General features: G+C 37.4%; 1 protein-coding gene across 5 annotated transcripts; it reads right to left on the bottom strand.

The window, feature by feature from the left end:
* Positions 1–4,962: 4,962 nt before the first annotated feature.
* RSRC2 (arginine and serine rich coiled-coil 2) lies at positions 4,963–23,524 on the bottom strand. Of its 5 annotated transcripts, none has more exons than XM_086681595.1 (10): positions 23,368–23,524; positions 19,470–19,626; positions 17,573–17,616; positions 14,896–15,108; positions 13,648–13,851; positions 11,073–11,195; positions 8,978–9,057; positions 7,536–7,768; positions 6,997–7,086; positions 4,963–5,937 (listed from the first exon to the last, which is right to left on the bottom strand). In XM_086681595.1, exons 2-10 carry the CDS (start codon positions 19,548–19,550, stop codon positions 5,758–5,760), a joined length of 1,248 nt encoding a protein of 415 aa, XP_086537721.1. In that variant the 5' UTR covers positions 19,551–19,626; positions 23,368–23,524; the 3' UTR covers positions 4,963–5,757. The 5 variants fall into 5 exon arrangements, with proteins under 5 accessions (XP_086537721.1, XP_086537722.1, XP_025788937.1 ...); XM_086681596.1 differs by having other exon boundaries at positions 7,536–7,765; XM_025933152.2 differs by having other exon boundaries at positions 14,896–15,086.
* Positions 23,525–23,739: the final 215 nt, after the last annotated feature.

Here is a 23,739-nt window from a genome sequence, read left to right as displayed (position 1 = left end):
GCATGCTGGGACATGTGGTTTCTAAGCGACTGTTAACTCATTGTTTGCATTGCATACTGGGATTGGTCCTTTTTAAGCGTGCCGGAAGCCTGGCTAGATCAGAATGTGTTAAAACAATGTATGTTGTCCGTGTGATGCATCTGAGGCTGAAAAATCAGAGCGCGACGCATGTCTTAGCACGGGTTCTGGTGTGCGTGCTAAATTGCAACAAAAGAAGAAGGGACTCTCTAGTTGTGCCACAGATTACCTTTGTGATCTTGGACAAACTGCTTCAGTTTATTGGGCTTGTTGCACTTTTTCATGAAAAACGAGCTAATCATTAGACTGATTTAGATTACTCTGTTGCGGCTTTCGGTGGTTTCTCTAGTTCAATGACTCATTCATTCAATAACATTTATTTACCACGTTCAATGTGCCTGGTACAGGTCCAGAACTTGAGGATGAAGAGTGAGTAAAATAGAGAAGTTACTGCTCTAGTGGAGCCTCTGTGGGCTAACAAAAGAAACAAAAAAATAACCCTAAATGGCCCCGCCCTTGGAGGTAGATGTTGATGAGTATTCCTCGTTTTTTAAAAATATGTGAAATAAAAAAGTTATAGATATGTAACGATTTACTTTGACAGAATCTGTGAGAATCAGTGAATGGAGCAATTTACGTTTGAACTGAACCATTGTTAGAAAGGCAGAATTGATGGCGAGATTATGGCGGATGGATTTAAGATCATCCTCCTTGGAAGAAATCACATGCGAAATGCAAAAAATGGAGCAAGAGGAGACAAGTACACTAGGTCCGGATTCACAGACCAATTTAAGGTTCCACCAATTTAAGGTTCCTCTCTTTCCACTCCCAAAATTGGGAAGTCATTTCAACATTTTAAACAGGTAGTGTGTTTGTGACCTGCAAATTTTCATTAAAAAAATTTTTTTTAATGTTTATTCTTGAGAGAGAGTGAACGGAGAAGGGGCAGAGAGACAGGATCCAAAGCGGGCTCCGTGCTAATAGCAGAGAGCCTGATGCGGAAGTCAAACGCATGAAGCATAAGATCATGACCTGAGCCAAAGTTGGAGGCTTAACTTACTGAGCCACCCAGTCACACTGAAAATTTTCATTTTGATAAGATGGTCTTCACTGCATGGTAGAAAAAGGATCAAAGATCCAGCGAAAGTAAAATACTGAGTCTAGCAGATAGATTGATAGATTTTTGTAGTGGGGTAGTGTCGATAGTGGTGGAGAATTGACGTTTAGAAGTAGAAAATGTTAAAGTTTATTTGGGGGGGTAGGGAGGGAGTGGAGGAGAGAGAGAGAGAGAGAGAGAGAGTGTGTGTGTGTGTGTGTGTGTGTGTGTGTGTGTGTGTGTGTGTGTCAGTGGGGGAGGGGCAGAGAGAGGAAGAGAGAATCCCAAGCAGGCTTCACACAGTCAGCACAGAGCTGGATGTGGGGCTTGAACTCACAAATTGTGAGATCATGACCTGAACCAAGAAATCAAGTCAGATGCTTAACCAATTGAGCTACCCAGGTGCCCCAGAAGTAGAAAATATTTAGAAGATAAAATTAAAGCATCAGAAGTAATTGAAAGGTTGGATACAGGAAATGAGAGAAAAGGGGTCATGAATAGTTCTCAGGATTGACTCAAGAAACTGGCTGAGTAAGTAAGTGATCATTTGAGATAGCAATGGATGCGGACCAGGTTTAATAGCAATAAAGGAAGGTATGTGGTACCTTGAGGCAATTTTATTCTCAGAGGCCATAGAGAAGCAACTGGATTGGTGAAGGAAATTTTTCAAGCATTTTGGTTACACATTCTTATATTGAAGGTAAAATTTGAGCCCCAGTGGAAGAGCAGCTGAATTTTTGAGTAAAGCTCCAAGAAAAAAGTCCGAACTAGAGGTTACCACTTGGCTGGCCCACATTTTCAAGGACAGTAAATATAACTGCGGTAAAGGATGAGATTGCTTAAGGAAGAATACAGTGAGAAGAGTCTACGAGTCTTGGGAGACTCGAAGGACTGGGACTGAGGATGAGACTACAGAAATTGCTGAATGGCTAGAGTGAGAGATCTAGGAGTGGGTCCAATGGAAATTATATAGATCCTAAAGATTTTTAAGAAATATGTTTTTTAAATGTTTATTTAGAGACAGCTCGAGCAGGGGAGGGGCAGAGAGAGACACACACAGAATCCAAAGCAGGCTCCAGGCTCTGAGCTGTCAGCACAGAGAGCTCAACATGCGACTTGAACCCACAAACTGCGGGATCATGACCTGAGCTGAAGTCAGACGCTTAACTGAGCCACCCAGGTGCCCCTTAAAGATTTAAAGTAATCTCAACACCCAGCATGGAATCAAGTTGCATGCTCTACGGACTGAGCCAGACAGGTATCCCTAGAAATTATATTTAAGTATACACTTCAATCATCATTTGACTTTTGAAACTTTAGCTTGGAATGATCTATAAAACTTGTTTCCATCTCCTTGAACCGATTTACTTCTTCAATGGTACTTTTTTTTTTAATGAAACTGCTTTTTTTTTTTTTTAAAAAAAAAAGCTTATTTTGAGAGGGAGAGATAGTGTACACAGGAAAGGGGCAGAGAGAGAGGAAGAGAGAATCCTTAGCAGGCTTTGCACTGCCAGCACAGAGCTTGATGCCCGGCTTCAATGCAAACTGTGAGATCATGACCTGAGCTTAAGTTGGACACAACTGACTGAGCCACCCAGGCAGGTACCCCTCCCCATGCTTTTTTAAAGGTATGTTATTTTGAGAGTGTTAAGGACCACACGTGCACAGGGGAAGGGCAGAGGGCGAGAGAGAATCTTCAGCAGGCTCCAGGCCCAGCATGGAGCCCTCAGCGATAAGGGGTTACATCCCCCCAACTGTGAAATCATGATCTGAGTGGAAATCAAATCAGATGCTTCACCGACTGAGCCACCCAGGAACCCCAGTACTTAAGCCTTCTAAGCTTAACGTAATAAAAATCCAGCACTACCCAAGTTGGAAACCTCATCTCTGAATTTGCCTTTTCTTCAACACCCACACACAATTACAAAGTCCTATTCTAACTTCCAAGTTACCCTCAAAGCCAATTGCTCTCACACTGTTCATCGTATCTAGCCCCAAACATTAGTGTAGTCTTTTACTCTTACCTCCCTGCCTAGCTACCACTTCTTTAAAGTATCTCCTGGACAGAAACCTATGTTCCTGTTGATTACAAGGATAAACCCCAACATATCCATCTTTGAGGATATGAAACTCTAAGCAGAGGAACAGCCACTGAAAAGGGGGGGGGGGGGACAGAAGATTAACACATAACAAAACCATTAAGTCTCCCCTAGAACTTCATTCACAATGAATGAAGTTGGATGTTCCCACTCCCCTTCCAGGACTCCCATCAATTATTCAAGTTTAATTATGCGACTTAAAAATTATCTACATGCCTCCCTCTAGATCTGCATTGTCCAATATGGTTGTCTCTGGCTACATGGGACTGGCTATTGATAACTAAGTGTGTCTAGTCAAAATTGCGATGCGTTAAAATATACACTGGTTTTGAAAAATATGTAAAATCTCAACTAAAGTTACATATTACCTGTTGGGATAGACTAGTTCTATTTGTTTAAATTTGGTTACAATTTTTAAATTACTGCTCTAGTTGAGGGCAGGATGGATCCTATCACTCATAATGTATGGCCAGCTCCTAAAATATAGAAAAACACAGGACACAGTGTATGCTTTAGTAACCACACTGCCTTCTGTAAGCCCATGAAAATTTCTAATGACATTGATTTGAGAAGATATAGCTAACTTGAAAAATCTGAATTTGTGGGGACTCCAGAAGGAAAAAACAAAAACCATGGTACCATTCCCCCAGAAACCTGTCACTCAAGCATGAAGAGCCATTTCTTCATAAAATAATTGTGCTCTGGAAAAGCTAAGCCCTTGACCAAGGTATATTAAAAGTCTTACAGTACAACTACACATTCATCACAAAAACATGCCCAATAAGCAAGTTGACCAGAGTTATGAACTCATTTTAAAAATAAAAGCGTCCGGGGCGCCTGGGTGGCGCAGTCGGTTAAGCGTCGGACTTCAGCCAGGTCATGATCTCGCGGTCCGTGAGTTCCAGCCCCACGTCGGGCTCTGGGCTGATGGCTCAGAGCCTGGAGCCTGTTTCCGATTCTGTGTCTCCCTCTCTCTCTGCCCCTCCCCGTTCATGCTCTGTCTCTCTCTGTCCCAAAAATAAATAAACGTTGAAAAAAAAAAAAATTTTTTTTTAAAATAAAAGCGTTAAAGGGCACCTGGGCGGCTCAGCCGTTTGAGCGTCTGACTTCGGCTCAGGTCATGATCTCACGGCTGGTGAGTTCGAGCTCCGCATCAGGCTCTGTGCCGACAGCTCGGTCTGGAGCCTGCTTCGGATTCTGTGTCTCCCTCTGTGCCCCTCCCCCGCTCATGCTCTTGTCTCTGTCTCAAAAATAAACATTCAAAAATAATTTAAAAAAAGGGGCGCCTGAGTGGCGCAGTCGGTTAAGCGCCCGACTTCAGCCAGGTCACGATCTCGCGGTCCGTGAGTTCGAGCCCCGCATCAGGCTCTGGGCTGATGGCTCAGAACCTGGAGCCTATTTCCGATTCTGTGTCTCCCTCTCTCTGCCCCTCCCCCGTTCATGCTCTGTCTCTCTCTGTCCCAAAAAAACGTTGAAAAAAAAAAAAAAAGGTGTTAAGTTTTTACCATTAAGCATGCTTCCCTTGTTGTATTGTGCTACTACATTATAAAGTTGTTTTCCAACGAATTTTTCTAGGGAAAGGTGAAAATTATGACTTTGTAGTAATAAAAGCAAATGAATTACAAGTTCTGCGGTTCTCCCCCTCCACCCTGTTTATGCCCTATTTAATTTAGTGACAAAGTAGTTTTCTAACATTTTAGTACTAGTGAAGACTTCAAAGGGATAATGAGCAAAGGGCATACCAAGAACTTGTTACAAGGCACTTTATTAAAATAAAAGTGCTTACATCCCTTTAATGTATTAATCTATTTCCTGAATAACATGGAATATTGAACAAATATTGTACACCGATTCTGTTCCTTAGAGTAGTAGGAAAACAGTATTAATTTAATGTTTGTTATTCCTCCCAACTTTTTACATTTTTGCTCACTGTGGTATTGCCTAGAGCATATTTAACTGTTAAAAAAAAAAAAAAGGAATTTCTACCTAGTGTTCTCTAATAGCAATTGCAAAATGCTACAAAACCCATCAAACAAATTCAAATAAGAATTCCAGGTAACTTAAATTAACACCAGTTTTGAGAAAACCATTTTTATTATCATCACCACCCAGCTTATTTGTGCTGGATTATGTACCAAATGGCCAGATCTTCTAAAGAACATCTACATAACATTTCTTTCATGTTTCAAGAGATGAAAATAACTGTACAAGGTTAAGTACAAAAGTACACAAGACAGCGGACACGAAATATCCATGTATGAGATTTTATCCCACCTGCAGCTTTTATATATTTGAAAAGTAGAATTCATGAACTAAAAAATATTGTCCTTCTATAGTCCTGTCAAGTTTAATGGAAGTGTGTTTAACCTGATTACAACACTAACACCAGTATCACTGATCTGATATTTACAAAAAATCGTATTTTTCAATAAATTAAAGTCAATGCAACACCCATGCAAGCTAGAATGCTAGCTGTTTGGTGAACAAGGACCTGACATCAGAACCAGAAGTCTATAAAGTCCCAAACAGTAGGTCTGATCTTTTTCAAACTGCATCCATTCCTCGCATTGATGATGTGAAACCCAATCCCATTCCTCTTTGTGTGTGGGTCTGTGATCTTGCCATTTCATACTGAGCATCTAGATTTCTAAATACTTCTTCCTGTTGCTTCAAAGTCTTGTAACTTTCTTCATCAACTGAGCTACATCCAGCTTCATCTTCGCTCTAAACATCAGATAAAAAATATATTGTTAAAATTAACACAGATGAGAAAAAAGGTTTTTCTCACTTGACAGCACTTAGGATAAATCACATTTTTTAGGATACGGATTTGACCTTATTTAGCTCCCATTCATCCATTTAGCATGTATGAAGTACAAGGCAATGTTCTAAGTATTGGGAAGGACCAGGAGATATGCTATTTTAAAAAGGCAGGTGAAGAGTGCCTGGGTGGCTCAGTCAGTTAAGCATCCGACTTCGGTTCAGGTCATGATCTCATGGCTTGTCAATAGGAAACCTACGCTGGGCTCTGTGCTGACAGCTCAGTCTGCAAACTGCTTCGGATTCTGTGTCTCCCTCTTGCTCTCTGCCCCTCCCCCGCTCATGCTCTGTCTCAAAATAAACATTGAAAAATTAAAAAAAAAAAAAAAGAAAAAAAAAGCAGGTGAGACAGGACTATAAAGAAGTTGACATGTGAGCAGAAACCAAGAATGATGCAGGGACCTGAGGGAAGAAAAGGACAGGGAAAGCTAGCAGCAGATGCAAAGGTCCTCTGGCATTGTTCCAAAACAGCCAGTTCAGTGCAGCTTGCTTTAAGCCAAATACCCTTTCGATGAAAAAACACATTCCCTTAAGTAATAATACCTGAGCATTTGTGAATTTTTCCCAATTGTTATATTAAATCTAATACTGGACCTGTACATTTACACTTTACTCAGGGGAAAAAAAAAATCTAAATAAAAACTTGAAACGTTGAAAAAAAAAAAAAGAAAAATTTTAAAAAACTCCCTGGAAACTGTATTTACTAAGTAAAGCTTACAATCTTAAAAATGGTTCATCTAAGGTATAAGCAAGTTATAATCAACATGTTAATTTAAATTGAATAATTTGTATTGTCAACTAACTAGTGATAACATAATTCTGTGAAATTAATCTGAAGAACATTAACAAGAAAGCATCAGAAAGAACCCAAAGTTGACACATTACTGAAATAACTTTTAGATGGAGGAACAATGTTAACCTGAAAACATTAATATGAATTTTAATTCCAACCATGTAACTCACCTTAATACCCATTAGTTTCCTGAACTTGACATTTTGGTCCTTGTTTCCAAAATTCAATTTTTCCCATATTTCAGCAGACTGGGATTTGTCCTGTTAAGAAACACTCAACTTTTAGAATACATAAAATTTAGGTTCTCTTTTATCAGGTTACTAAATCTCTCTGTAAAAGAAACAACAGCATTTATGGCATTCTACCAATGGAGTTTATCATTATCATTATTTTAAGGTTCCTATTACAATGTAATGAAACAAAGAAATAGAAGTACTTCACATTATATCCTTCATGGAAAAAACTTAAGCTAAGAAGCAGCTTCTTCACCCATTATAAATTTACAGGAATACTGTTTTTTTGTTTTTGTTTTTTCCTAAAACTGGACTTAGATCATGCTTTTTCCAAAATTAAGTAACTGTGGCAAATTAAACTATTCCAATCAGGTTTGCAGAATAATAAACCCAAACCAATCCTTTCCAATCCACTGTTGCTCTAAACAACTACTTATTAGGTATAAATGACAATAAAGAGGAATTAAAGAACTTACCCCTTCTTTCTTGCCCTGCCAAAGCATTTTCCTTTTTTTCTCTTGTTCAGCAAATTTCATTGGATTCACAGCTGCTGGGTTGTAATAGCTAGGTACAGCTATTCCGGTCTCTGCCAAAGCTTTAGCCTGCAGGGCAGCCATCTGAGCTGCCATAGCTATCTGAGGGGTAACTTGCGTTCCTGATGCCAACAAGGCAGCAACATTGAGAACAGAACCTCCGGTGGCTGCAGCTGCTGAAGAGAAGGGAAGTATAGATTTCTAGACTAAGCAAAGCAAACCTCCTAATTTACAGCAGTGCGTTTACATGTAAGAACTAATCTACAAAAAGGCAGAATATTTTCACCAAAATAAGGAAATGCATGTTAGTTTATAAAGCAGTTAACAGTTTAGTAAAAATTTATTGGACGTACTTATAAGATTTCCTGGATGTGATCCTTTATACGTACTTTACGTATCTGAAAATAGTAAGGATTCTACAAACAGTAAAAAGATTCATGATTTCAATGAAAATGAACTATGGTGCTTGTAGCTAACTTGTAACACAATAAAAACAGCCCAACATGGGGCTCGAACTCAGGAACCGTGAGATGACCTGAGCTGAAGTCAGATGCTGAACTAAGCCACCCAGGCACCCCTAAAAACTTTCATTTTTACAGTCTTTAAGCTTACAAAAGGATTTAAGACATTTATTTGATCTTAAACGAGTATTTAAGATATTAAGGAAGACACACGTAAAACAAATACTAAGCCCAAGTCCTATAAAGGTTAAATGCCATGCCTGGTGTTTCCATTTTAAGTGGTTGATTCAGGAACTGCATCAATTTTCTGTGAACAGACTGTTCTAAGTATTTTTCTGTCAGTCCAGGATATAAGCTTAAAAAGTTCTCTCCATTACTAATATCGTGGCAATCCAGTTATGAAAGTTTTGAGGAAAATAACAATTTGTACAATTTTAGATAATTTCAAGCACCACCAATTGACTAGAAATGTCAACAAAAAAACACCTTCCAGATTACATTCCATACAATTCAACAAGCACTCTCTGATCATCTTCAATCAGGCAATGTTTGTGTTATGTCGAAAGTCTTGATTTCTTATCCAGGTCTAGCCATTTTATTAAACTGCATTTTCTCAAAAATCATGACTAAAAGACGTGTAGTACGGCTAAAGTTTAAACAAGAACAGTGACTATTCACTTGCCAAAATTACGTCCATCAACTAATTAAGAAACATATATGCACAAAGAAATTATGAGGTATGAAAGTTAACATCAAAAAGTAAGTTGTCCACATTTCAGTAACATTAACCAAAACAAAGAAAGGTTTACTGTGCACTGCTGGCTAGCAAAGATCACGGGTGATTTGCTTCCATTATTTTTCTGAATTTTTCAAATTTTCTATAAGGAAATGCCATACACTTCCATAATAAAGAAAATAAATTACCTGCAGCTATTTCTTGTTGTTTTTGTTTTTCAACCATTTCTTTTTCTCGCTGTTCTTGTAATTTCTTTGCCCTTTCCAACCTGTCAATAACAATTGCATTGAATTTAAAATAACACTCAATATAAAACCATTATTTATCTTTGTACTTCTCCACATGTACAGACACTAGACAATATAGAATTTTAAATTAAATTTAACACATTGGTATCTGAATATGGGAAAAAAAAAGCATTCGTTCTTAACATATCAGCCAGTTAAAAGAACTATTTCAGTACTTGTTTTAAACATTTTTAAATTCACGGAATAACCCAAAACTGGAATAGTTTTAACACACAGTTCTCACGGAGAGTATTTTGAAAAAATAAAAATTATTCAGTCTTGAACTGGAAACATGAAACATAAATAAATTCATCTCCAAATGAAAGAAAACCAGGTTCTGGTTCACTCTAAATTCACTAATACATACATATACTAAACATACTGTCAAGCCAATATCTATTTCTTATATAGCAAGTTGTAAGTAATACCATCTTCATGAGTTCCTGAAAGAGAAGCCTCTTTTCTTCAAAGAATTACTGATTTCCCAATCATAAGTTAAAAGCCACCCCTTCCTCCTTCAATTTGGTATAAAAGGACAAAAATTAGGGAAAAGATTTTGTTTTGGGGTACTACAAGTAGTAAAATACAGTGATGGCAAATGGGCATTCACTTTAACAATTGCTAAAATTTACATTACATGAATATAACAATCTATAATTTTATTCCCATTTATTGATCACATATGCAACAAAGAAACAGTACAGACTTGATTTTGTCCTTGGGGATAAAAGTTGCTGATTAGGGATAACATTAAAATGTTGGTCCACATATGTGAAAAATATTTTCAAATGAGTTTAAAAATTTCGTCCTTATTTTTTTAAAAAAGGAACAACAACGGTCTACATACTACAGTTTCTTATTAACCAAAGATTTCCCTTCAAACTTCAAATTAGCCAAAGAGCAATCTGGTATTCTGAAAAAAGTTATTTCATATACATTTATCTGAAAATCACTAAGCAGATTATTTAAGTCAAAATAGTTTTAGATGCTAGAAACAGCTTCAAAAGTAATAAAAGCCCCAAATTAGAACACACCCAACTTAATAAGAATACAGGGCTTAAAAAAATACTGGCCAGGCTTAATCGGCTATTCTTTATAGATTAGTTCAATACTATTCTAAATTACTTCTTAATTTTGTTGATTTTAGTTTCAGGAAGAAAATATAATTGACTATTATTGGTTGCATATTTAAAATGGCCATTGCAGGTTGGAATTAACACCATTCACTAAGGTGAATGGAATGAAGAAGGGGCGAGCTCACACCTTTGCTGCTGCTGCTGTTCAGCTGGAGTTTCTGCCAGGCTGGGTTCACAGGGCAGCAGCCCATCAGGTTACATTGTGATAACTGTATTTTTGTAATGAAAAAAAAAATACAAACTCAATTTCATAAGGGAAAAAACCCCAAATCAAAAGTATAGTTTTCAGAATATGGGAAAACCTGCAAACAAGCACTTGGATTTTACTTTACTTCTTCCCTCTCTCTATAAGGCAGTTCTTTCAATGATTTTGCACGCTTTGGCCAGACAGCCCTACTGTGTGTCATCCCACAATTATCAGAACATCTTTGACATTATTTCAGAATTAAACCATACAACAATCTCATGCTATCAGCAGTAAAATTTACAAGATCAAATAAATCACCTTGCAATGTTAAGCAATTTCAGAGGCGAAATTTAAGAGTTTTTAAGAGTTTCAATTGCAAACCAAAAGTATTTATAAGCCTAAATTTGAGAAAAATGAAACAGTTAATCACGAAGGGAAAAAAACAAACTGTTGCAGACATTGTAATCTCTCCAGTTGGACAAACTGGTAAATGTTTAAAATGAGAATTAACAAATTACTTACTTATTAGTTCTACATCACAGAGCTGGCACAATAGCATAGCTAGATTTAATCATTTAACTTATACTCTGAAACCATTCACTTTGTCCACACAATTGAGTATCTACTTCCAGTTGAAAAAAATGAAAAACACATCAATAGAAAACATACGAACCTCCTAGCTAAAGCTTCTTGTGCATCCATTGCTGTGTTTCTGCCTCTGAAGGGAGGTGGACTGGGAGTTCGGCTTAAACTTCTGCTAAATCTTCTTGGTTTTTCAATTCTCTTCTTTCTATCTCTGTGATAAATCATATTTCACATGTTGCAATACAGCCAAGTAATAATAATTACCTCACTTAATCAAAACCAATTATATTTACATGGGTACCAAACAGTAGATAATATACTTCAAACCCTTTCCTCTCCACCTCTGCCCTACAGCTTCCACAAGGTATCAAGGTTCCTTGAACGTGCTGCTAGTTTTCTGCAAGTTCATTTAACCATCCCAGTTACAGACATTTAGAATGTTTCCAGTCTTTTGCTCTTACAGTGTTACAAAGACAGACTTTATACTATTTTATGTTTACATAGGTGAATATATAGGATAAATCCCTAGTAGCAAGATCCATAGTTTAAATGTTCCTAGTATTTTAATCTACAATGAATTAGTCCATAAATGTTAAAAATCCAAAGCACGTTATCAGAACAAAAGAATTAGGAAAATTAAAGATTAAAAATAAAACAAAAAACAGGCAGCAATCAGAGTGGAGTAACAGTGGCCAAAACTAGAATTGCCATTAAAAAAAAAAAAAAAAAAAAAAGCTAGAAATGCCATAAATAATGGCCTGTATTGTCCAAATGGAGAATAAAAATTATGGTAGTTGGGGCGCCTGGGTGGCGCAGTCGGTTAAGCGTCCGACTTCAGCCAGGTCACGATCTCACGGTCCGTGAGTTCGAGCCCCGCGTCAGGCTCTGGGCTGATGGCTCGGAGCCTGGAGCCTGTTTCCGATTCTGTGTCTCCCTCTCTCTCTGCCCCTCCCCCGTTCATGCTCTGTCTCTGTCTGTCCCATAAATAAATAAAAACGTTGAAAAAAAAATTTAAAAAAAAAAAAAAAAAAAAAAATTATGGTAGTTAATGGTGAAATCCATTTACCCTAAATTCACTAAAACTCATAACTGGTAAAGTTCAAATTAGTAACCTATTACAAACTAAAACTACTGATATACTGGAATGCCTGGGTAGCTCAGCTGGTTAAGCATCCAACTTCAGCTCAGGTTTCACAGCTTGGGAATTTCAGCCCCATATCTGGCTCTGTGCTGACAGCTAGGAGCCTGGATCCTGCTTAGGGTTCTGTGTCTCCCTCTCTCTCTGCCCCTCCCTTGCTTGTGTTCTCTTTCTCTCTCTCTCAAAAATAAATAAACATTAAAAAAAAAAAGCTGATGTAGTGATCAAAAGTGATAAACCAACTTACTGTAATAAGCACAGTCTACTTTTACCTGTATTTCAGTCTTAACAGACTAACTTGAGCAGTAGGCTAACAAAAAAGCTTTTCTATTACTTTAACATCAGGACCTCTGCATATACATATGCTATTAATAACCGCCTTATGTAAATATAATTATAAATACATCCTCTGAATATTTACATTTTTTCTCTTGTGCTTTAAAAAATTTTTTTCTATTTTATTTTAGAGAAAATGGGGGGAGGGGCAGAGGGAGAGAATCCCAAGCAGGTTCCATGCTCAGCATGGAGCTGATGCTGGGATTGATCCCAAGACCCTGGGATCATGACCTGAGCCAATATCAAGAGTCAGGATGCTCACGTGACTGAGCCACCGAGGTGGCCCTTCTCTTATTTCACTTCCTGTCTCAACAAATTAAAGCCTCCCCTCAAACAAGTCAGGTTTGAATAAGCTCATCTTTCTGAATGTCTGAGATAGCATATAGAGTGTGGTGGGTTAAGCACTCGTATTCAGACACACTTGGGACTTGGTCCTGACAGTACTATTTAATAACTATATCATGGGGCGCCTGGGTAACGCAGTCGGTTAAGCGTCCGACTTCAGCCAGGTCACGATCTCGCGGTCCGGGAGTTCGAGCCCCGCGTCGGGCTCTGGGCTGATGGCTCAGAGCCTGGAGCCTGTTTCCGATTCTGTGTCTCCCTCTCTCTCTGCCCCTCCCCCGTTCATGCTCGGTCTCTCTCTGTCCCAAAAATAAATAAACGTTGGGAAAAAAAAAATTAAAAAAAAAAAATAATAACTGTATCATTTGAGGCTTCCTAGACAAGTTACTTAAGGTTAAGTCCAATGGTCTGAATTCACAAAACAATTGTTTTGCTACTACTATGATTTTAATGGGACTATTCCTACCTACACTTCAGAGTATCTGATTAAATAAATATATGTAAGAATGCTATGCAAATGTTCAGGTTTGTTCTTTATTGGTCAGAATGTGATAAAAAAAAATTTTTTTTAAGTTTATTTATTTTCATAGAGATGGAGATAATCTCCCACAGTAATGGTGGGGAGCCCAACGTGGGGCTTGAACCCATGAACCACGAGATCATGACCTGAGCTGAAACCAAGACTCAGATGCTTAACCAAGTGAGCCATGCAGGCGCCCCATGATCAATATATTTTATAACTCTAAATAAAATTCTGATCCACAATTTTGATGTTTTCATAGTGAGAGAAGATGAACAGATCCTGTGAGGGACCTATCTAATTTTATTCATGATCATGACTACTTACCGACTTCTGCTCCTTGTCCTACTCCTGCTTCTGCTTCTATGCCTGTGTCTTGATCTTGAACGGGATCGAGATCGGATCCGACGTTTTCTTTCCCGGCTTCTGGATCTTGATTTCTTCCTCTCTCTGCTTCTGGATCTTGACTTCTTCCGCTCCCTACTCCTGGATCGAGACTTCTTCCGCTCTCTGCTTCTACTACGATGACGCCTAAAAATAAAGCCCACAAATTTGTAGTTACTTACAGGTGTATCTTTTCAAACTACAGACATTATGAATTAATTATCTACCGTGTGTGCTGTCAAATCAGGCTATAAACTACTCTGTATTGTATATAGAAAGGATAATTGAAGCTTTTAATGAAGGAAGTTATAACAAATGGGCCTTTATTCTTATTTGATGATGCCTCAGAAGAAACACAGTAAAGCTGTAACATGCCAAAAATGCAATGCATCCTACCCCAACTTAAGATTCTGTTTAATAGTTTAAAGTCTACTATTGCCTCATCGGAGTATTTATGCAACTTAAAGATGACAAGTTAATCTATTACTGAAAAATTTTGACCCAGTTTGATACCACCTATTTCCACAAACTCCAAACATGATGTTAAACACTGCTTCTTAAAGCAAAATTCCCACAAAATTTCAGCCATGACCCAGTCTCTAAAAAAAACCTTTTCACCTATACCACACAGTATCAGCAAATTCTACACCAACAATGTAAAAGGATTTTATTGGCTTAAACATAGTTCAGCTATGTAACTTTTTAACTACAAGAAACAGATAAATTACAAAGTTAAAAACAAACAAAAAAAGCACTTCACTAACTGAATGTGTGAATCATCATCCTTTACCCCCCAGTCTTGGACACCATTTTTGCCTTTATCTGGTAACAATGTCCCAAAGATTTCGGCAACTAATGGACATCAGTAGGCAAGAGAATAGGTCAAGTTAACAAACACATGTATTTTCTTCTCCTTTCATATTTTGAGAGAGAGCACACATACGTGTGAGAATCCCCAAGTAGGCTCCTCCCTGTCAGTGCAGAGCCTGATGTGGGGTTCAAACTCACTAACCATGAGATCATGATCTGAGCTAAAATCAAGAGTTGCTCAACTGACCAAGTCACCCAGATGCCCCACCAAATATATGTATTTTCTAATTAAGACTGTTTGGGTATTGCTGGATTAATGAGAAGCTTTCCATAACATAGCTCTGTGGATGGCAGTCACTTATAAATGCCCAAACTACTTACCTTTCACGAGACCTAGATCTTGAGTGACTTCTGCCTCTTGATGACTTTCTTTCTTTGCGTTTGTGTCTGTCCTCGCCATTTTCAGATGAATTTAGTCGTTCTCTTCCTTTATCAGAAGAATGTTCTTTGTCATTATGTTCCTCAGACTTGTGTTTCTTAGATGATTTATCTTTGGATTCATGTCTTCTTGCCTGTTTTAAGAAGAAGTTGGTTCTTTCAGGAAAATAGTGCAACAAAGAGAGTTAGTATGGGTATCAGTAGACAAAAATGTTGAGATGCAACATTAGTAACCTTAGGAGTGTGTGGCAAATAAAAAAAATGATCTAGTTTCACATCACCCAATGTTGCAGATGAATACTACTAATCTTTGTCTTTATAAATCCCCCAAATGCAGTTTCCTCCCCAAATTAACACAATTAAAACAATGATTTTCAATGTTGAAATAATATTGAAAAACCATCATTATCAGAAAAAAGGATTCCCTGATGTTTCTTTTTTTTTTTTATCTAAAAGAGTAAGGGAGATACACATCAAAGCTTTCAAAATTTTCCAATAAACCTTTTAGAGAAACAAACCACATACACATATATACATCAACTTCTAAAACCAGAGTACATATCATTTACGTTTAAAAACAGTAACAAAGATGATCAGGACACAAAGAAATGCACCAGAAAACGCATTTCAATTAGGTAGCTAAATAAGATTAATCTTACTAATTATTAGTATTTTCTGCAATTTAAGTTACTTTACGCAGAGTTGAAGTGTCCTTTTTAAAGCTATACTGCCACATTCTCTCTAAAAGACGGCTCTTGATTTTTCTCCCAATGTCTAAACTGTGATGCAATCACTTTTCATCTTGCAATATCCCAACGGGCTTGGAGTTCTATTACATTTCATGTACCTAGGGTAGAAAATGGCAACCGTATCTGTTTTAATTTTTACAAAATCAAACTAGGCATAATATAATTAATCCCTACACCATTATACAATACCTACTTTCCCCATACTCTGAAAGATTTAAAACCAAGGCTTTTGCTTTCACAAAATTTGCATTCAGAGACTGAGCTAAAATTAATTGCATGATCAAGTCTCCATCCTACACTCACACACCAAATTAGCAAGTGATAAACATTAGATCTCCTCACATTAAGTTGTCAAACCCATCTTTTAGGTAAGGCTTAAAATCCCAGACATCTCAGAATCACAATTTTAAAGCTGGAAGGAAATTCAGATGGTCTAAATTCCCCTTACTGTAAGTATGACTATACTAAGATCTAATGTCACAAAGCTACATGGTAGCAGCTGAACCCAGACCCCATGTTCTTCTGATGCCCAGGACACTGCTTTTCTACCACAACAGGACACTTATCTCATGTTTCCCAAACAGGCCATAGCATGTTTCTTTCCACTCAAGATTAACTTTTCTTAAAAACAAAAAACTTGGCCAAACATTTTGGAACATGCATGATATATCTGAAAAGAATCATAGTAAGTTAATATTTTGCAGAAAAACAAGAGACCTGGAGACACACCTAAATTTTACTTTCATTGCCAGTTCTCTATAATATGAACTTATAAAAGTTATTTCCTTGATTTTGCCATATAGTGGCAAACTGGAAAAGCTTTAAATGGTTCAACTTCCAAAGGTTTTAGAGTTTATTTCAATCCAGGTTTCCAAACATAACATTACTATTAAAAAAAAAAAACATTAAAACCCTTAACTGATTTAAGATATACTTAAGGGAAATAGGAGTTTGAATGACTAATAGTTACCTTATCATGAAGTAGGCTTATTATTTTGCTATCTGAGTCTGCAGCGTCTTCAGTTCAGTCTCTTCGCGCATTAGCACGCTGAGTATGATTTATTATAGAAATGTTATCATGTGAGCTAAACAAAATAGTCATTTTCACAAAAACTCTCCTAAATTAAAAATTTAACAGAGCTTCCATTAGGGGAAGAGGTGAAGTCCCTGCCCACGTTTTTTCTTTTTTTTTTTTTAGGAGTCCCTTGCCCAGCCCCCATAAGATTCTTCTCCTCCCTTTTTGGCTCCTACTTCTGTTCTTCCTTGTCGGCTCATCCCTTGTCTTCTCAGGTGGGCGAGCAAGTTAACTCCTCTGCAATACAGCTGCTGTCTTTTTTCCTCAAGTTTTGCTGTCACCGCCACCTTTCCAGCTGTCCCTCACAGACCCTTTTACTTCAAAATTCAATACTACTTTTAGGGAAATTGAACTGGTTTGCTAACGAAAAGAGGACTCTCGTTACCTTCCATAAAGAAAAAGTAGCCCACGGATCTCTAGGATATTGCTACTTAAAGATGATTGCTATTTAAAAATCCTGAGCAGTCGTCAGGCATAAGGAGACTCGGGACCTCAGATTAATGGAAGCTCTGTGTGACAGGCCTAAAAAAACCAATTATAATCTTCATATGAAATTTTTATTGTGAATATTTTCACAACATAATAAAATTAATAATTTTTGAATGAACTTTTCATATAAACAACTATCTTCTTGAACAATGATGAATCCATATCATGCTTATTTTATAACCCAATTAACCTTTTAAATTTCAAGTTTTGGTACTTACCTTGATGAAATCATATATTCACACAAACATTTCTACCAGATATTTTACAAGAATTTTAAAGTGCCTATTCACTACAAAGTGTTAATTACCTCTTTGCTTCTGCTCCGGCTCCTGTGTTTTCTTCCTTCATTATCTGTAAACACATACAAAAGTTCACCATAAACAAAGATACAGAAATATCTCAAAAGCAAATTCTAATAGTTAGGTAAAAGACAATTTCCAGTCCTTCTTCCCCAGCCTTTTTTTTAAAAAAATTTTTTTTTTTTCAACGTTTATTTATTTTTGGGACAGAGAGAGACAGAGCATGAACGGGGGAGGAGCAGAGAGAGAGGGAGACACAGAATCGGAAACAGGCTCCAGGCTCTGAGCCATCAGCCCAGAGCCTGATGCGGGGCTCGAACTCACGGACCGCGAGATCGCGACCTGGCTGAAGTCGGACGCTTAACCGACTGCGCCACCCAGGCGCCCCTTCCCCAGCCTTTTTAAAGTAGGCTTCATGCCTTGCGTGGAGCCCAATGTGGGGCTTAAACTCACCAACCTGAGATCAAGAGTCAGACCCTTAACAGACTCTAGCCCATTTTGCTTAATTAAAATTCTACTTACTAACTTTCAAAGACTATCTTTTTATGGCAAGGTGGGATTATTCTAGTTAAAACTGTATGTATTTGAAACAAATCAAGCCATCTGTACAAACGAGATATAACTGAAAGCAAAAAAAAAAAAAAAAAAAAAACACCACACAAAAAAAACCCTCCATGACAAGTCAAAAACAGATATTGTCTTTCAGTTTGTCACAGACTCTTAATTTACAAAACATTCTGACTACCCCATCTTGTTTTCCAGTCCACAGAAAATTTATAAAAGGGCTTAACAGAGGTACACAAGAAAAACAAAACAAGAATGCAAAAAAAGAAACAGGTTGAACTGTATTTGGCTTAAGTGGTGAGAAGGGTGCTATAGTTTAGAATAATTTCCATTCAAAACTGATTTTAATACTGTACAGTTTCAAATATATATGTAAAAATATATATCTGAACTATCTTATAGGTAATTATCTGTGGGCACAAAGGATAAATAACTAGAGCTCAGGTCTTAAAATTCTCTTAACTCATTACCATTCTACTTTTCACTTAACCTCTTCATTATATAGCAGTACTAGTTAAAAAAATACAGGGGCGCCTCGGTGGCGCAGTTGGTTAAGCGTCCAACTTCAGCCAGGTCACGATCTCGCGGTCCGTGAGTTCGAGCCCCGCATCGGGCTCTGGGCTGATGGCTCGGAGCCTGGAGCCTGTTTCTGATTCTGTGTCTCCCTCTCTCTCTGCCCCTCCCCCGTTCATGCTCTGTCTCCCTCTGTCCCAAAAATAAATTAAAAAGGAAAAGAAAAAAAAAAAAGTTGAAAAAAAAATACAGCAAAACGTCACGCTTCCTATATCATATCAATCTATTCTTTTTCAGGTTAACGAGTAAGGAACGTCTCAAAACGCCAAAATCTCTTGCTTCAGAAATGTTCTAACATTAAATTAATCAAAACACAAGGTTAAACACGTTCTTGTATTATATATCAAAGCATGTTAAAGAACTCCAGAAAAACATACCACTGCCCAGACCACAGCTTTCAAAAACATTTTCCCAATGTTGAAAAAATGAAATTTAAACATCTCAGGGTTGACAAATAATTATTGTGACACAAATAATTTTTGTGACATAAAAACATTTCGAAAAATATGTGTGTGTGTGTGTGTGTATATATATATATGCACACACACACATTTGCCTTTGAAGAAGTTATAAATTTCTCCATGAAGACATTTATGTTTTTCATAATTAAAAAATTCTCCAGAAAATCACCAATGTACTTTTATTCATTTCTCAATTGGGGGAAAAAAACATTAATTGTATCAAAAACTAAATGTATGTTTTACACACACATCTAAATGGATTATAACAAATGCTGATAGTGGTAGTTACAGTTCCAACAACTCATACCTGACTTTCGTTTTCTTTCTCTTGACCTTGATCGTGATCTTGAGTAATGATGTTTTGAGGCTCTAGGAGAAATAGATACATCTGACTGCTCTTTTTTCTTATCTCTATCTGGGGATGTCTTTTCTGGGGCTAGTCCATCTCGCTCTGTGTCACTAGCCTAGAAGTTTAAAGAAAAATGATTGTAAGTTCTTAATTACATTTAAAATGTTCCAATTTCTTAAAAGAAAGGGAGGGAAGAGAATGATCCTTGAGTTAAAAAAAAAAAATCAATAAATCAGAAGGCTAATTTCTAAGTACCTATTCGTTGTACCTGATAAACCTAAATAAATTGAAATGACTAACCCAGTAATAAAAATATATACGATTAGACTGATGTCTTTAACTTTAAAAAATCCTTATTTTCATAACTTTAAAAACGGGGGAAGAAGAGGGCTCCAAGTATTTTCAAAGTACATTCAAACAGAAAATATATAGACCATTTCAGATTTGTGAAGTCATTTACCTGACTTTACCAATATGCTTATTTTAAAATAGCATACACTAAAAAAGCATTTAAAATAAGTTGGTAAAATTTAGAGACTCAAGTCTGTAAAATCTAAGAAAACAGCAGAGAGAATGCTTCTAGATTATAAAAGAATAAACAGAAAATTAACTTACCTATCTGAGAACCCAATCTTAATTTCATTAACCCTCTTTAATGAAAACAGCCCCCTGGCACAGTGCTGCTGCAAAATATGGTCTGCCTCTCCTCACATATGCTCTGGGCTATGGAAACATTAAGTTGTTTCTGCTTTAAAGCATTTTATAGATTTTCACAATGCAATTAAAAAAAAAATTAAATTGTACGTATACTTTCCAAAGAGTCCTTAGATTTTTTCATCTAAATATCAGTTTTGTTTTCCAGTTTATAGAAGGCAATTTCACCTGCCTTGCTCAACAAACTACTCAGCACAGCAATCAAACAAATGAATTCTTGTTACTAATTTCCAGTTAAAAAAAAAAAAGTATTTCTATGGCTGTTTAACTGTGCAGTCCAAATTACAAACAGCAGCATCATACAAAAAAGACATTGATTTAAATGAGTCATAGAAAAAAGCTTCAAGAAGCTAAAACCTGAACTGTTCCCAAATCAGATTTTGATAAAAGGCAGGGGAAACCGTTTCAGTAGTATTCAGAAGGTGGACCATTTGGCCCTTGACCTAAGAATGGTTTTACATTTTTAAAAAGATTAAGCAAGAAATCAGACAGAAAATGTATGTTGTCCACAATGTCTAGAATACTTACTACCATGGTCTTTACAGAAAAATCTGTATTGGATAAAAAGGGAATCACTATAAATTTTCAGCAGGAGGAAAAAAATCACATGACAATGAATTTCTCCTTCCTTTAGGAAGATTAGTCCAGAAAACAAATGCCAAGTAAACTAAAAGGGGAGTAATTTAACAAATGAAGGGGGAGAAATTGCACTATTTCAACAACTATTTACTGAAGAGTCACAAATGTGCCAAACTCAATGCTAGACTCAAAGAATAAAATGCTGAAAGATTTACAAGCTTAGTTGGGATGAAAGACATAAATGTGTTAAGCCTCTGACAATGGTTAAAAAAAAAAAAGCAAACAAAGGAAACAACTAACTACTGGAGAGGTTCTTAGAATCATTCAAGGGTCTCATCAGTTTTCTATGTATGGGTGATTTCTGGAATCATAAAATTTTTGTGGTGAAAGCTTTCATCGCATAGATTCGAGTTCAACTTTATCTTACAGCAAAGCTCCCCTAAGATGCTCTTTGTGCTCTACTTTCTAATAAATCAAGCTGTATCAATTAATCATGATTTTCACATTACCCATTTTCTTTTAATTCTCCTTCTCATCATTATCCTTATGGGCTACTTCAGAGATGTCTGTGATGTTAAGTGCTAGTAAAGCTTACACTTGGTAAAACTGCAAAAACTTAAGCACTGCTATCACTCCTCTTGGGGGCATGCTGCAGAACCACTGGCACATGTCATTCACTTTTTCAGAGATCATGACTAGAACTATAAACGACCTTTCCACGGAAAAATCAGCATCTAGCCCAGGTAGTACAAGTTTTCAGTCAAGTTTATTTACGTGCATCATAGAAGCCTGGCAATAGGGAAGTCAAATGCCCATGGCATAAGGGAAGACATCCAGTAATAGAAACTAATAACTTATACCAAAAAGCCATTTTCATCTGTAAAATATATACAACAAAAACCGTACTAACACTAAATAGGTATGAATGATAGGTAGCCAGTTGGCCCTTATTTCCATAAGGCTATTTTATAGTAATAGCCTAATAAAAAGTATCCAAAAAAACCCCAAAAAACAAAAACAAAACCCAACTGAATAAAATTTCTCTGATAAGTTCTTAACTTTATTTCGATTTAGCAGAGAGGTACGTAAGAATCTTAAATGCTAATTGCAAAGCCGTCTTCTACTCTAGCATTTGCTTTTTCAGAAGGCCACCAGTTATCCTAACATTTTTATCTTTTTTTAAACCCTAATAACGCTCAAGACCAAGTACACAAATCTTTTTCCAGTGCAAAGAAGGTACAGTGAATCTAATACTAGGCCACTTCTCCAGAGGACTGTGTCTTTTTATTGAACGAGGCACTGCAGGTCCAAATGTTTGAAATGGCTTCGTTTTTAAATTTGAGCCCAAGTAAAACAATGCTATTCTTTATTTAAAGTACCTTAAGGGGCCCAAAACACTAAACAAAGGAAAACATTACATCGATTAGTTGCACAAATATAAAAAAAGGCTTCCAATTGTTTGAAACCTTATCAAAAATCGGTTAATTCAATTAGGCATTGGAGGAGGGAGTGCAGAAACCATCCTAATTCCAGAAACCCTAATTTTTATAAAAGAGCAAATAATAAATTTTTCGTTATGATTATAGCCCTACTTGTTTTCGAAAAGGAGTAAACAGAACTTTTCTTTCCAGTGGAAAGGAATACAAAATGCTTGCATTTTTTTTTTAAACAGTTTCAGTAAAAATGAGGTAATCACAATACGCGATCCACCAGAATTGGGCATCTTATACTCAAAAGCAGACTTTTTTTTTAAGCACCATTGTTCTTATTTAAAATTAAACGGGTCAACGCAGGGTTCCTAAATTTAAAGAAACAACAGCAATGATAAGGCTTTATTATAATGCTTTTCAAAGACTTCAAAATGATTACATCACGAGCCTCTTCGGAAACAGAACAATCAGAAATCGTAGCTCCAAAGCCTTCCCGTAATTAAGCCGAATTTTTTTTACTCCTTTTGAGCAGCATCTTCCTCAGGTCCTTACTAAAAACAAATTAAGGTTTTAACAGGAGAAACACTAATTGAAATTATGCAACTAGAATCCTACTGAGCGTAAGCAAAAAAACCCAACCCAAACCAAAATAAAACCCCAAAACCAAAAAAACCTGCTATGACTCTTTTCCCACTACAGACAACGCCTTTTTGACCCAATACTTTTCCAAGACCCTCGCCCCCCCCCCCCCCCCGCATGCTTTTTCTCTCTTCCCCAGCCCTTCCCCAACACGGACATAAATTCCCAAGCCCTAATGGAACTCAATATAAACCACTAACAATGAGTAAGCTAAACTGGACGCCGGTCCGTGGGTCAGAAAGAATACAGGGCTGGAAAAAAGATGAGGAAAGTTCTGGAAAAAAAAAGACACTCCCTGAGGCTCCCCACCCCCATCGACACCGCCTCATTTCCCCCTCCCTACAGCAGGCAGCCATGATGGCGGGCGCAGAAAAAGGCCGCGGCGCCATTTTGTCCACACACACGCGCGGACAACAGCTCTGGGAGCCGTTCACCCACTCTTTGGAGAGTAGCAGAAAAACATCCCCGGCTTTAAACCCAGAGTTGGCACCTACCGCCATAGTCCAGAGTCCTTGCCGCTAGTGCGGCGCCTCCACTTGCCGCTCTCAACAGTACCGGCCGACCCGACGCTTCGCCACAGACTAAATCGCTCGCGCGAGAGACCCGGATGGCACAAAGGGGGATGAGGCCCGGTGCGTCGCACAGCTTGCTGGGAAAAAAAAAAAATGGGTGGTGATAAGAGTCTCTATAGCAACGTGTTTGGAAGATGTGATTGGTTGTTCTTTTGAAGGGGGCGTGTAAGGCCTGGAGGAGGGCGGCTCCAGAAGGTACCCTTAGAATGCGCAGCCTGGAAATCGAAACGGGTGGAATTTAGGGTGGGGCGACTTCCTATTTCGATTCTAAAGCAGTCTTGGCCTCCTCCGGCC

This window comes from Puma concolor, chromosome D3, assembly GCF_028749965.1.
Source record: "Puma concolor isolate L17-30 chromosome D3, mPumCon1.1.hap2, whole genome shotgun sequence".
Taxonomy (NCBI): domain Eukaryota; kingdom Metazoa; phylum Chordata; class Mammalia; order Carnivora; family Felidae; genus Puma; species Puma concolor.
The sequence above is the reverse complement of the archived record's forward strand: the minus strand, read 5'-3'. Positions and strand labels throughout refer to the sequence as shown.